The 14,991-nt window shown below is 36.5% G+C and overlaps 1 protein-coding gene across 3 annotated transcripts in view; it reads right to left on the reverse strand.

The window, feature by feature from the left end:
• The window catches only part of Asx (Additional sex combs), a 68,077-nt gene that overhangs the window by 39,137 nt on the left and 13,949 nt on the right, over nt 1–14,991 (reverse strand). For 2 of the 3 annotated variants that reach the window (XM_069818323.1, XM_069818341.1), the window contains exons 2-4: nt 10,027–10,136; nt 2,661–2,918; nt 914–1,238 (exon numbers count right to left, since the gene is read on the reverse strand). In XM_069818323.1, coding sequence (XP_069674424.1) covers nt 914–1,238; nt 2,661–2,918; nt 10,027–10,069 — 626 coding nt within the window. In that variant the 5' untranslated portion in view covers nt 10,070–10,136. The remainder of the gene's footprint in view (nt 1–913; nt 1,239–2,660; nt 2,919–10,026; nt 10,137–14,991) is intronic. The other variant, XM_069818332.1, reaches the window with a different exon arrangement.

Genomic DNA, 14,991 nt, shown 5'->3' on the forward strand with positions numbered 1-14,991 from the left:
TTGCTAACTGAAAAAACTAAATTTTATAGGAGAGACAAAACACTATAGCAAGCAAGTTTTGCTGTATCTCTCACTTATAGGAGAAAGCAAGTTTTCAAAAAACGATCACACTTTGACACACTACAATGAAGAGAAATAACCCAATTTTACTACGACGTTTTGAACATCATATAGAGGCCTGCCTTGTGTTAACGAATCCATGAAAATCTCAAATTTGCAAATTTTGCAGTTTGCAAGTTTTGCAAAAACGGTCCTCAATTCATCTTCTACAGGCCTTGTGTACACTACACTATTGATGTGTTCCCGCAAAAAAATCCCATCAGGTCAGGTGATCTGGCTGGCCATGAGATAAGAAGAAGAACTACGAACAAGAACATGTTCTTCCATACTCAGAACATGGAAGAGGAAGAACATCGGGAACATGTGATGCAGAGTTTTCTTTATCCCTTACAAGAACTCCAGTGATCACTGATTCCTTATCTCAAAATATTCAGAAACCTCCTCCGAACAACCCCTTTAAGTTGACTAGGGTTACAAAACACCCTGTATAAACGGTTTTCTTTAAGATAATAAATAACAAAGAACACAGTTGTATACACACCAAAAGAGACTACACAATTCCCTGAGCAAGTAAGATAATTCAGCTCTTCAGAATTCAAAAACACAAATACTCGGCATAACAACAGTGTGAAACAAGTCTTAAAGTTCGCTCATCCACTTTAACAATAATATGTAATTCTTTGCAAGTACCCTCTTTGTAACTGAATTTCTTCTTCCAAAAGAAAAACAGTTCACATCATTTCTACTGTCATTTCTTTAAATTAATTAGTCCTCAATAAACCAACAGTTCTCAGATTTTTCATTTCCACTATCAATCTCTTGAGCTCTTTTAGGAGAAAACCTTAATGCATACCTCAATGAGACATCAGGTTGGCCTGCAACTCCTGCCCTGTCCACGTCCGGCAGTAGCTGCACCAACTTGTACTGATACAGTGGTGGTAGGCTTGAGAATGTATGTTTATTGAGCAGAGCACGAAGATTTGTATTAACCAGGATTGAGTCCGGTGTTTCCAGGTCAATGCAGCCTTCCTTGGTTTGTTCTAATTGTGCAGCAGCAGACAACTTCTTATTAGAGCGCTTCCTTGGCTTTATACTGAAACCTGGTATCGATGCCAGAACTTCCCTCATCGTGGCTGGCTTCGGGCTCACACTATTCGATGTATCTTTGAAATCCTTATCTGTAATGCAAAAGAAAAATTCAATGTACACACTCACACTACATTTGGGGTTCAGCAAGCTTTTAGAGGCCCAATGCTTTGGAGTAACTATTAGCATGTCTGATTGTGAAATGGGTCAGTCCAGGTTCAAATCCTGGTTGAGGGGTTTTCTCCAAGGTTTTCCCCTTCAGAATTGCTGGGTAGCTTTCGGTGTTGAAAGCTTTCGGTGTTGAAACTTGGACTCATTTCATCTTAATTAATTTCAACTTCGTCTATCATTTTTCAATAATTTCACGTCGATTGAAGATCCAACAGTTGTACTACCATGACATCCATAAAGATGGCATCGATCTGACACATCTGCAAAAGTCTCAGAGGGATGGAGAGACTTCTGTAGCAGACTCTATCAGAACTGGATGATATAACCTATAGCTGAATTGATAGATGGCACCAAATAATAAATGACAATACCTAAAGGAACACAGTCTTCAGGTCAATATAGGCTTCAGCTGTATGTAGTATCGCTGACTTGCATACAGATGGCATCGATCTGAGAAAGTTGCAGAAGTCCCAGGGGGACAGAGGAGATTTTGCAATGGACTCTGTAGGAATTGGGTGATGTGTAGCAACATATTTTAATCAGCTTTTGTCCTTACTCTGACAGAGCATATAGCTGCAGATCTAATACACAATTTAAAGCATATTCCCATCTGTATGCTTAAAAAAATTACAATCAAGTTTACGAGAATGTGACTAAACACGAGGTTTATAATTGGTTTCCAGAAATGTTTAGTAACAATTATTACTATTATTATTATTGCTTTGTCAACTGTCCGAAGACAGGTCTGAACCTCACAAGTGACACCAAGAAGCCACTACTTATGAGGCAACTATATTGATACCTTGATGATCTGATTGTTTTGTAGCAAGCTTTCTCCTAAGAAATGAGGTACACAAATGATTCAATTTACATTATCTATGATTTATAATTTCGTTACACTCTTCATACACTGTGCTATTTCTTTTAAAAAGTGTTAAATTAGTGTCTCTCTACTGTTTTTTATTAAAAGTTTCAGGGTTCGATGAAGAGGAATTAATTGAATTCGTGCGCCTTTCATACCATATACTGAGGAAAACTGAGGAAAGAAAGTTTAATTTTCCGTTTTTGAAAGCATGATAGGGAGTGGCAGGCCTTGTTTGGCCTAGGGACAGCAAAGAGGTATCTTGCATGGAGCTCAACTTACATGTTCCTTATGAGCCTTCATGGCATCTAAAGAAGAATCCTTTGCCTATAAATTTAACATTCTAGAAAAAAGTAAACCATAAATGAATTCTTTATCTCATCTTATGACTGTTGTATAACTAAACAGAATTGAATTCAAATATATTATTATAAACATATTTGACAGTTGTTCTATATAACAATTATAAAATATTTCTCACCTTCTTGTTGTGGAGGCAATGATTTCACAACAATCCGAGGCAAAGGTGCTGAGTTCCCTGATGCTATAGTCGTATTCTTTCGGCGACGCTTGGCTTGCTGCCGCAGAGCATGCTTAATCACCTTCTTGCTATGTGAATGTGAAATTCTAGAGTTCAAATCTTTAATTGAATCGTATGAACAGCCAGGCATGGTGTCCATCCTATGATCTGCCACCTCACATTCTACTTTGTCATGGTTTGTACACGCCTCATCAATGGCTGTAACAGAAATATAATATCGAAATATAATATAACATTATTTCGGTTTACTCTTTATATTCCTTAATGTTCGATATACCGGTATACAACATATGTCAATTTTTTAATTGGTTGTTTTACGATGCTTTTTCAACTACTATGGTTATCTAGCGCCTGGGTGAAATGAAGGTGATAATGCCAGCAAAATGAGTCCAGAGTCCAGCACCGAAAGTTACGCAGCATTTCCTCTTCATGGGTTGATGGAAAACCCCGAAGAAACTTCAACCAGGTAACTTGTCCAACCAGGATTTGAACCAGGGTCCAATCGTTTCATGGTCAGGCATTCTAACAGTTACTCCACAGTGTATTATTATTATTATTATTATTATTATTATTATTATTATTGCAGTAACAGTGGTAATAATTAATAAGCTGTTGCTATTTGAATAAATCAACTATCATACGGAATACGGACCTACATATTGGGATCCCTATAGAATATATCAGGTAAATTCGTTAGAAAGAATCCAGTATAGGGCAGCGAAATTTGTTAAAGGTAAAAGAGAAGATGGAAACGATACGATAAAAGAACTTAAATGGGAAACTTTGGAAAACAGACGTAGGAAAACTAGAATAACATCATTGTATAGAGCACATCTAGGTCAGAAAGCATGGGTAGACATAACGGTTCGATTAGAAAAGCCAACGTACTATGGTAGGAATGATCATGATTTTAAAATCAAATGTAGGAAACAGAAAACGGATGTAGGTAAATTCTCATTTTTAAATAGAACTATAAATGATTGGAATGACCTACCTGCAGCGGTCTTAGAGGGCTGTCCGTCCTTAAGGAGATTCAAGAATAACTTAAAAAGTTGTGTATAAAGTGCAAATTAAAATTAAGGTGACATATAACATTTAATTTCTTTAAGGTGACATGTATTTATATAGCCTGACGAGTTACTCCCTTGGTTTGAATTGTAAATTATTTCAAAAATAGCATGTAAGAGGGCCTTAGACTAGAAATGTTTATATTATTTCAATGTACCGAAGTACATATGATATTTCCATGCAGATATTCTGCGTCACCATACGATGAAAGAGTAATGGAACGGAGAAAAATTCTCTCCGGCGCCAGGACTTGAACCTGAGTTTTCAGCTCTACGTGCTGATACTTTATCCACTAAGCCACACCGGATACAACCCCGGCGTCGAACAGAATTGTCTCTGATTGAGTTCCAACTTTTGGGTTCCCTCTAGTGGCGCCCTCTGCACTACGTCATAGATGTCTATGAACATAGGACCGAAGTCCACACATGTGCTGAGGTGCACTCGTTATGAGTGACTAGTTGGCCGGGATCTGACGGAATAAGCGCCGTCTTAAATCACTTCGTGATTTACGCATATCATATATTATTTCAATGTACCGAAGTACATATGATATTTCCATGCAGATATTCTGCATCATCATACGATGAAAGAGTAATGGAACGGAGAAAAATTCTCTCTGGCGCCAGGACTTGAACCCGGGTTTTCAGCTCTACGTGCTGATGCTTTATCCACTAAGCCACACCGGATACAACCCCGGCATCGAACAGAATTGTCTCTGATTGAGTTCCAACTCTTGGGTTCCCTCTAGTGGCCGCCCTTTGCACTACGTCATAGAATTTTTCTCTGTTCCATTACTCTTTCATCGTATGATGACGCAGAATATCTGCATGGAAATATCATATGTACTTCGGTACATTGAAATAATATATGATATGCGTAAGTCACGAAGTGATTTAAGACGGTGCTTATTCCGTCGAATCCCGGCCAACTAGTCACTCATAACGAGTGCACCTCAGCACATGTGTGGACTTCGGTCCTATGTTCACAGACATCTATGACGTAGTGCAGAGGGCGGCCACTAGAGGGAACCCAAGAGTTGGAACTCAATCAGAGACAATTCTGTTCGACGCCGGGGTTGTATCCAGTGTGGCTTAGTGGATAAAGCATCAGCACGTAGAGCTGAAAACCCGGGTTCAAGTCCTGGCGCCGGAGAGAATTTTTCTCCGTTCCATTACTCTTTCATCGTATGATGACGCAGAATATCTGCATGGAAATATCATATGTACTTCGGTACATTGAAATAATATATGATATGCGTAAATCAGGAAGTGATTTAAGACGGCGCTTATTCCGTCAGATCCCGGCCAACTAGTCACTCATAACGAGTGCACCTCAGCACATGTGTGGACTTCGGTCCTATGTTCATAGACATCTATGACGTAGTGCAGAGGGCGGCCACTAGAGGGAACCCAAAAGTTGGAACTCAATCAGAGACAATTCTGTTCGACGCCGGGGTTGTATCCGGTGTGGCTTAGTGGATAAAGCATCAGCACGTAGAGCTGAAAACCTGGGTTCAAGTCCCGGCGCCGGAGAGAATTTTTCTCCGTTCCATTACTCTTTCATCGTAGAAATGTTTAGCTTAAATGTAGTTCTGTTTATAAGTATGCATAAGGATGTAATTATCTGTCTTATTTGAACTGTTGTATCAGTGAAGCGAGGTGAGTCAGTGAAGTTATGGTTTTACAGTGCAGTGAATAGTTCCGATCAGTGATAATTTATAGCGTCAATGAAATGTGTTCTATAGTGTCTGTGAAATGTGTCCTAAAGTGTCAGTGAAATGCGTCATAGTGCCACTACAGTGAGTGAGATGAGAGTAAAGTGAAAGACTATTGAAACTTATGTAGGGCCTATACATATGTGATTATTGTGTTAAATTGTATTGTGTATTCTTATTGTATTGTGTATATGATTGTATTGTGTATTGTAATTTTATTGTGTATTGTTTATATTGTGTATACCACTGCCACTGGGTGCTTGCCCACTTGCAGTGTAAATAAATACATACACATACCGTACATACCAAACTGAGAGATAAACGGTGCAGATCTAGATCCATAGCAGCAAATTTTACAACAGATTTATCTGTGTCATAAAGTCTGTACGTAATAAATGCTACTTGAGTCAGATCTTGGCATACCAATCTACATAAAATTTCAGTAATTTGCGTGTAGGTATTTATGTTGTAGCTATCCAGTATACAATCTACGATGCAATCACTGAGGCACTGTATGGGAGAAAGTTGCAATTATTGAAGTACTTTTGGTTTAACAAATCTACGAATAAGAAGGTCTTTACCATTACAGTTATTTTGAATATTTTACGAACTTCTTAACATTTTGAAGGTCTTTACTGTTACAGCTATTTTCAATGTTTTCCTAAGTTATTAACATTTTTATACCTCCACATTCGTAACACTTATGAAACACAATCTCCTTTGAGTTATGTTAGGTAACTGCAACACTTTTCGTCAATTTAGCAGAGGTTCATTGGATATTTAAATCAAATACCGTAAAACGAGGTGAATTCGATTATAGTATTGTGAAACAAATCAGTTGTTTTCTTTTTTTTTTTTTTTTTAATTTAGAACGTTCACAGTTATCGCTAGTAATTAGAAAGAATTGTTGACACTCATGCTTCTGAGAAAGATAATTTGTAAGCAACAATCGATATTTAAATCACGCACAACTCACTGTGTTCATTAGCAAGAAGGATTCTGAGGTGTGATACATTTTTGTGTTGAAAAATTCTTGTAGAAAATTTATACAGTACTTCACTACATATTTTGTTAATAAAGTAATACAATATTAAATTTCATAGGAGTACCTTAAAATTTAGTGTGAAGTACTAGAGATAAAATTATTTTCGTTTTTATTTTATTTCCTTCTTAATGTAGTGTTGTTGGTTTGGAAGTGACTCCGATTACAAGCATAATAAAAAAGAGGGTGGGTAATTCATGATTAGGATCAATTTTGTTACTACGTTATGCTCCTTTACTTAATTTTCGTTATGGTGTAGGTTAAATTCAATAATGTCGTTATACGCAAAGAAGCTAGGAGCAAGAAGGAAGTGCAATTGCAACTTGGTGTATTCTTTGTAATGTGGTGGTGAAACCATTAAATTTAGGTAAATTAAGCACTGGAAAGACTTAGGAAGAATATAAGGTCCCTAACACACACTGAATGATAAATTAAGCTATCAGAAAATGATTTCACTATTGTAAGATTCACCACTAAGAAAAGAATAAAATATTTCATAAGCAGAGTGGATAGAAAAATAGGCGAGGACTTGTATAAGAAGAAATTTCTCCGAAAAAAAGTGAGAGAGGATGACAATTTTTATATAACTCTCTGCTGAAGTAGAAGGGCAGATATTTCGAAAAATGGGCAACAAACATTATGACATGGGAAATACACATTCTTTATTATTGAAGTCTATGATATTAAGTCATTTATGACTATATTTTGTCATAAATATTTAAACATTAATTTAAAATTTTTTTAAAACTTCTATTAGTAACCGTTTTCACACATTCAATTCAATGTATCCGATTTTAAATGATAAAATAATGTGTGATCGCATTCACCCCGCCTATTGAGGTGACACTGATCAACAATAGAAGTTGAGAACAATGGAGGATATTTACCTTCGGTACACAGGATTCTAAAAAATAGAAGATTATGAAATTAAATCAGTGCTTCGTTAGGATGTAACCTTACATGTATTTATGTATTTATTTATTTATTCATTTGCTAATAATTGCAACACAAAATATAAAGTAAACAGATAACATTTTAGCTCACCCCTGAAAGAGTAGAACTCATGCTCAGGGGAACAGAAAACTGAAAATTTTGATCAGATTCACCTCATGTTACAGTATACAATTAATTTACACCAGTATAACATAAATGTGGCGGGCGGGTAGCTCAGTTGGTAGAGCAGCTGGCTACGGACTGGAAGGTCCAGGGTTAGATCCCAGGTGGTGACAGGATTTTTTCTCGTTGTCAAACTTTCAGAACGGCCCCAAGATTCACTCTGCCTCCTATAAAATTGAGTACCGGGTCTTTCCCGGGTGTAAAAGGCAGTCAGAGCGTGGTGCCGACCACACCAACTCATTCTAGTGCCGAGGTCATGGAAAGCATGGGGCTCTACCTCCATGCCCCCCCCAAGTGCCTTCGTGGCATGTTACGGGGATACCTTTACCTTTTTATAACATAAATGTATCTCACTAAATTCCGTTGCCAAAAAAAAAATCCAATAAAATGGAAGAGTAACTTTTTTTTTGTTCACATGCTAGAAATTTTCTGCGAGAAGACATCAAAATTTCACTGGATAAAAAATGGCCTTTATTGAAAATAATGATAAATACGTATCTATACTACAATTATTGTATTAAATATGATTTATGACACAAAATTACAAATTATATCAAATTTACAAGAATGGCAAGCAATACATTTGAAAGCTCATATATCCAAAGTCATAGTAGGCTACATTAAAACTATATAAAACCCAAGTCAAACGCATTCTTGTTCATGCAAGTGAGAAAAAAAATGGTCTGCAGACAGAAGAAATGTAAAAAACAGAACACATTAGGCTTTTTTAAATATTTTTTCGTAGAGCTGGAACACTTTCATTTTGTGGTGTAAATCAATGGGTGCAGAACATTCCAGGGTTCAGGTCAAATATATTTCTAAATAATGTTAATTTAACCCTATATTTATCATTTTTTTTTTATTTATAACTTCAGTCAAAATTACTTATAGGTTAAAAAAATCCATTCATAGCAATGACAAATCTGGAATTTAAACATAAAATTGTATTTTTATAACACAACTATCTTGATAGTTGGCTTACTACACAGTGACGCAAAATGAAAAATACAGTATCACGAAATCAGAAGATAAGCACAGACTCTTGACCATGTGCAAGCTAATACTCATACTGCAAATCCATACACAGTAAAATACTGAAGACATTAATGCAATTATAGTTCTTAATAGCAAATGTTAATCTCAACTCTTTCTTTGTTCAATGAGTTCTATATTCTTCTGTTTCACTGGTTTGCCAACCTTACTCACACTGGTGTCAGTAAACTTAACAAATATTACACAGAAGTTTTTTTTTTATGAAACAGAATGGAACCTTCACACTGGAATAGCCCTCGCTCATATGGAGAAGTATGGTATGCCTAACTTCCAGGGTGAGTAAACACTGCTTACAGCTTTTCTATTTTTAATTTTAAGACGAAACTGTAAATACTGCTTATAGCTTTTCTATTTTTAATTTTAAGACGAAACTGTAAATACTGCTTATAGCTTTTCTATTTTATGATAAAATTCTTAAGTTATAGGGAGTGAAAAAAGAAATATTCTGAACATGTTTAAAAAACTATGTTTTTTATTTATAAAAGGTGTACTAAGAAGTCTGCTTTTTTTTTTAATGCCACCCTGTACTTATTTTTCCACTTTTGGATCGTCAAGTCTCAAAATGCATAAAAACATATTTTTTACCACTAATTATTATTTTGTAAAAAAAAAATTACCTCAAATTTATCATCCAAAAGCATGTGTACATAACAAAGAGAAATACTTCATTGATCTAAAAAAAAAAAAAAAAAAATGCACGGAAGTATACATGCTAATATATGCCATAGTTTTTCTCTTTTTTTTCTTTCTCTCTGTGAGGCCGGGAGGGGAACATCCCTGTGCACCACGACCTGAGGTCTATTGTGCGCCCCTGGGATGAGTTGCAAGCCCACCAATTGCACCCACGCCGAACCGAACTAACTGCTAACGCCCTGATGACCAGACGAGATACGAATTCTATGCGTGCCATTCACATCCGTGCAACCAAGTGCATTAAAGTGGAAGTAGGGATATTTTAAAATTGCTTCCAAACTGAGGTATGTTTATTTTACGATCAATACAGTATTTATATCTATATCTACACTTCTATGTAATTAAACAGAGTAACCAATCACTGTAGGCAAGACCAGCGCCTGTTTACTCAACCAAATGTTTGGATCCCAAAGAACTTCTAAATTCAACATTACCATCAATCCAGACCCCAAGGAAAAACAATTGACGATCTTGCTTTTGTGTATATATCTAATAAACTTTCATGAAATGTTTCCAAGAATACGTCACATGGTAAAACTATAAAATATATTATAACTTGCAAAATAGGAAGTGCAACATTTAAAAAAATGAATAAGATTTAACGAATCACCTATACAAACCTTGATAATTTCCATGTAATTCTTCATCCACTTCCATCACCATAGCTCCGTGTGGATGAGTGCCTTACCCCGCATCATGGTGGCATGACCTTCTGCTGTGGCCTGACAGCCTACGAACAAAATTGAAAACAATTAGGCCTATATAAAGACAAGTTAGCAAGTTACAAATTGAAGTAAGAAGTTCAATTTTTGAATAAGACCCCCGAAAATATCACTGCTAGAAGGCAATAATACCCAGATGTAAAGATGATTTATATCGACACTCACAAGTATTAACATTGTAACTCACTTTCTTTCATTTTTCGGGAGAAGCAAATGAAGTTTTAAAATGATCGTGTAAATCATTGTAAACAGATAGTAACAATAAGATTTTACATACGATTGGGAAGGTTTAGAGCTACAATGATAGTACTGGAAGAAAAAGAAACAATTTAAGACCATATTAACTAGCATAACTCAAAACCATAAAAAAATTGAGTTACAATGTTAGTATTTGGGAGGATTGATATGTGCACAAACAAATCAAAGAAACAGCCGTACCTATGCATGAGAGTTTCACTGTCGAGCAGTGCTCCATTGTGCGATTTTTCTAGACAAAGTTCTGGAATCAAAGAATATTCGTACAGAAATGCTGCCCATCGTGAGCATTACTTTTCACGTCAAGCTGTCTGCAATTCAGTGTGGAAGTTCTCTGAAAGGTGGACAAGTATTGAACGCTGAGTCGGTCAGCCAGTGGAGACAGTCTTGAAGCCAAATGTGCAATAGGTTCGCGACTTGATCTGAGTGGAGAAGATAAAGGGGAACATTATGTTAACCCAGATAGTCTAGTCACAGGTGATGAATTTTGGGTGCATCATTACTATTCCAAAACATGTGATGAGTTTGGGTCCATCATTACTAGCTCAAGACAAAGTGTGCATCAAAGCTCGGATCAAGTGGCCAACGATACACTTGTGCAAAGCTGCCACTATATTGCAACTGGTGATTCTTTGTTTTCCTTGTGCATACATTGATAACACTGCCATTTAGCAGTTAGTGGTTCAGACTCTTGTGTGTTATAGAATGAGAAACTAACTTGTGGGATTATTGCAACTCAAAACTAAACTTCATAAAAGTTAAATGTATATGTTAATGTACATTTCCAATAGTAAACTAGTTATTCAGCAACACGTTCACTGCTTTCAGCAACAAATTTCAGCAAAACAGATTTGTCGGTTCACTTTCCAACAATGTGGCCTCTGCGATCTCCAGATTTCAATCCGGCCGACTTTTGGTTGTGGGGTTACCTTAAAGAAGAGTTTTCCAGACACATCCAACAACCCTACTGTAACTGAAAGTTACCATCTCGCAAGAAATTGCCAATATTCCAAGACATTATCTGCAAAATGCTGTGCATGGTATCGCAGACAGAATGCTGTATGTAGAACAAGAGAATGGCGACCATCTTCCCAATGTTTTGTAAAGCCCATTGTTTGCCCAACACTGTGATGTTTTTGTTTTTTCCTTATCTCATATATTATAATATTTATAGTGGTTTAATGTTTGAACTAACTTCTGAAATACCCTCTACATTAGGTGAACACTTGTATGCATTACAAAATTAAACCTGTATTCTCATTATAAGAGAATATAAGGGTGGCTCTACGTCACAACAGCATGCAATATATAACAATTAATACTAAGTTAAAATAGTCTTGTAATATGATGATGAAGATGAGGAAGGGAGTAGGGGAAACTCGGTGCCGACACATAGCCTACTCCTGTCGAATAGCACCAAGAAGGCCGCCAGACTTAACGTCCCCATCAGACGGAGGAATCACAGTGACTTACGCCTTCCCTTCATGTGCACTGCGGAGAGATTTGGGATTTAAACCCAGGTATATTCATGCACAATTTAGTGATTAGAAGTTGTGCACCACCATCTCTCCTAGTCCCGAGGTACAAGTTTTACAAGAAAATGTCTGACCCCGACGGGAATCGAACCCGGGCCGGCTAAATCTGAAGGCAGACACACTACTACAGAGCTAACTCGGCAGATCATGTGCTAAAAATTGGAAGCGTCGAAAAATCACTTTCGAAGTATACAACGAAGTGTTCACGCAGCCATTAAATATGACGTCATTACTGACAGTTTCAAGTGTGATGCTGTTCTGTAACTTCAATGACACAAGATTAGAGTCTGTAGATTTATATTTTGCAGTAAAACGAAAAAGAAATATTTGACCAGAAATGGTCGAAATTTCACCCGTGTCCCCCTTAAAAGTGATATGTGGAAAGATAAAATAATATAATTAAGCATAGATGAGTCGTATAAGGAGAGTCGAATGCAAAACATGGTTAAGCCACCTGGCATCGTGATTTAGTTTGAAGCAAATTACACTCTCTGAGAGGTTTGCTGTATAATACTAGCCTATTGTACAAAATGTTTTAGTTTCAAATTGTATCCTTTCATTGTCTAAATTGAGCCTGAATTGGGTTTGGTTCAATCGCGATAAGTCCATTGCTTGGTTCAAAACAAACTGTGATGTGTACATCTTCAGATGCGAGAAACATGTGGTGTGATGCGCATGGAGAGGTCTATTGTTCCAGGTGTTCTTCTAATGGAAATTAATCATTCATGTTATACTGGCCCCAGAAGATTAGACTGACATGTATCACAAGATGGATACCGTACATGTACTTGGTACGATTGGCATGTAAAGAATTTCAAAGAACCTTCTACTCACTTCAAGAAGTCAGACGGTGTCCGGGATAAGGAAAGGGTTATTCTATCTATTCTATCTTCGTAGTGTATCCAGCTGTTTGCTGACAACACGTGTTCCACTATGTTTCACTATGAATTTCCTCTTCTTACAAATGAAGGGTAAAAAGCACGATGCTTATTGTATATTTCAGCAGCCACATTCCAATGATGAGGTATATTCAGTATGTATTGGAGAGAATTGTCCAAGGTTGCAGAGACTGCAGAAAAGGGTTATCGACATGTGAAGGATTTCAAAGAACCATCCACTCGAAGAAGCCAGACAGTGCCAGGGACATGAAAACGGTTATGCTGAAAATAAAAAAAAATGAATGGGGGCTAAATGTAGGTGAATTTAAATAAAAAGTCCTCGCACGGAATGGTTGATGAATCAAAGTGATTCATGTATTTGTTCAAAAGAGAAAGCTCTGGTGGAGTAACGGTTAGCGCATCTGGCCGTGAAACCAAGTGGCCCCGGTTCGATTCCCGGTCGGGGCAAGTTACCTGGTTGAGGTTTTTTCGGGGGTGGTCCCTCAACCCAATATGAGGAAATGCTGGGTAACTTTGGGTGCTGGACTCTGGACTCATTTCACCGGCATTATCACCTTCACCTCATTCAGACGCTAAATAACTTAAGATGTTGTTAAAACGTCGTAAAATAACCTACTAAAAAAAAGCTCTGTAGAAAATATCACGATCCAAGAATCACACCATTGGGAACTACAGTAAAGACTGAAAAATGAATGACATTGATAAACTACTGAAACAACGTTTTGGCGGTGATTGGAAGAAAAACAACAGACTTCAGTTCTATGTCAATGTTGTTCAACAGAAGGAAGATGAAAATGAATGTTACGACTGTCTGGAAGAGCATGGCTTATGCACGATTTCAGACGCTGGAAAATAAACAAAAGAAACGGTTAACTTCTACTACTATATAACTTCAGTCTAATTTAAATGAATGTGCTTCACAAATAAAGTGCTCACTTCTTTTGTTTAACATGCTTTTTATAGTTTTGTAACAATATGTGTTACGTCCATAACTTCCATATCTTTCCCTTTCAATAACAGATCTAGACAAAAAGAATGATTTTGCACATTATAGTAGTTTAATTCTACATTTAATTGCTTATTATAACTCCATTTTCACATTTTATAAGTTTTTTTTTTATAGTTTAACAAAAAGACAGTTCTTTTGTTATTTCTAAAAAAAAAATATAACTATTCATGGTAGGCCTATTATGTAACTCATAAGAATATTACGAGTAGTCCAAAAATAAAAAGCGGAAGAAAGAAATCATCGAAAAGACTGAGAGGTCAATTCGATTATTCCTGAAATTGGAACAGGTCAATGGACTTAAACCTTGATGATGATAATGATGATGATGATGATGATGAAAGTCACACTGCAGACGGAATTCGATGCGATTCTCGGAGAATGGACAGCCAACAGAGATATAACTACAGAAAGAGATAGATACGGGCGTAGACAGGCAAAATAAAAACACAAGGCTCAACCGCGTTCAAGTTTATTATTTGGTATTACATTAGATAAAAATATGTTTTCATGACAAGGACACATAGGCTATTTTCTCAACGCGCGTTTCGCAACATTTCAGGTCCTTTATCTTGTGAATAATTTTATCCATAAACTGCCGTATTCTGGAATGCACATAAAAGTAATACTGCATAATCTCAACATATCTAACTTCGTTTATAAATTGTGGGTTTAAGTACTGTAGATGCATGTCATTGCGCACATTTTCGCATAAAATAACTACTCGGTTATTGTTATAGATATAAAAGTGATGTAAATGTTAAAAGATAATAACGACATTAATTTCTTTTCAAATACCTAACCAGGAGTAACAATCTGACCGCTGTAATACTAATTCCTTCTGTGGAAATTCGTCCAAGCAAAATAAGGGGCAACTAACAACCGCTAATCTTTTAAGCAAGAAGGTTCACTGTTTATCTGCAATGTGTTGTGTCGGATGCAATAGTAACTTTGAACAAAATCACAACAAAACGTAAAAATAATCATTTAGGCTATATATGCCTAACAAAGAATTTTCTCTTAGAAAACCACTTTTCCTTCGATTCGAAATGTACTGCTTCACTTATCGTTTATTCTACGTAATATGGGCCATCACGTAGGAAATTGTTGTAATAGGGTCAAAGTTTCACAACCATACAGAACAACCGGTAATATAACTGTTTTATAA

This window comes from Periplaneta americana, chromosome 1 (assembly GCF_040183065.1).
Source record: "Periplaneta americana isolate PAMFEO1 chromosome 1, P.americana_PAMFEO1_priV1, whole genome shotgun sequence".
Taxonomy (NCBI): Eukaryota; Metazoa; Arthropoda; class Insecta; order Blattodea; family Blattidae; genus Periplaneta; species Periplaneta americana.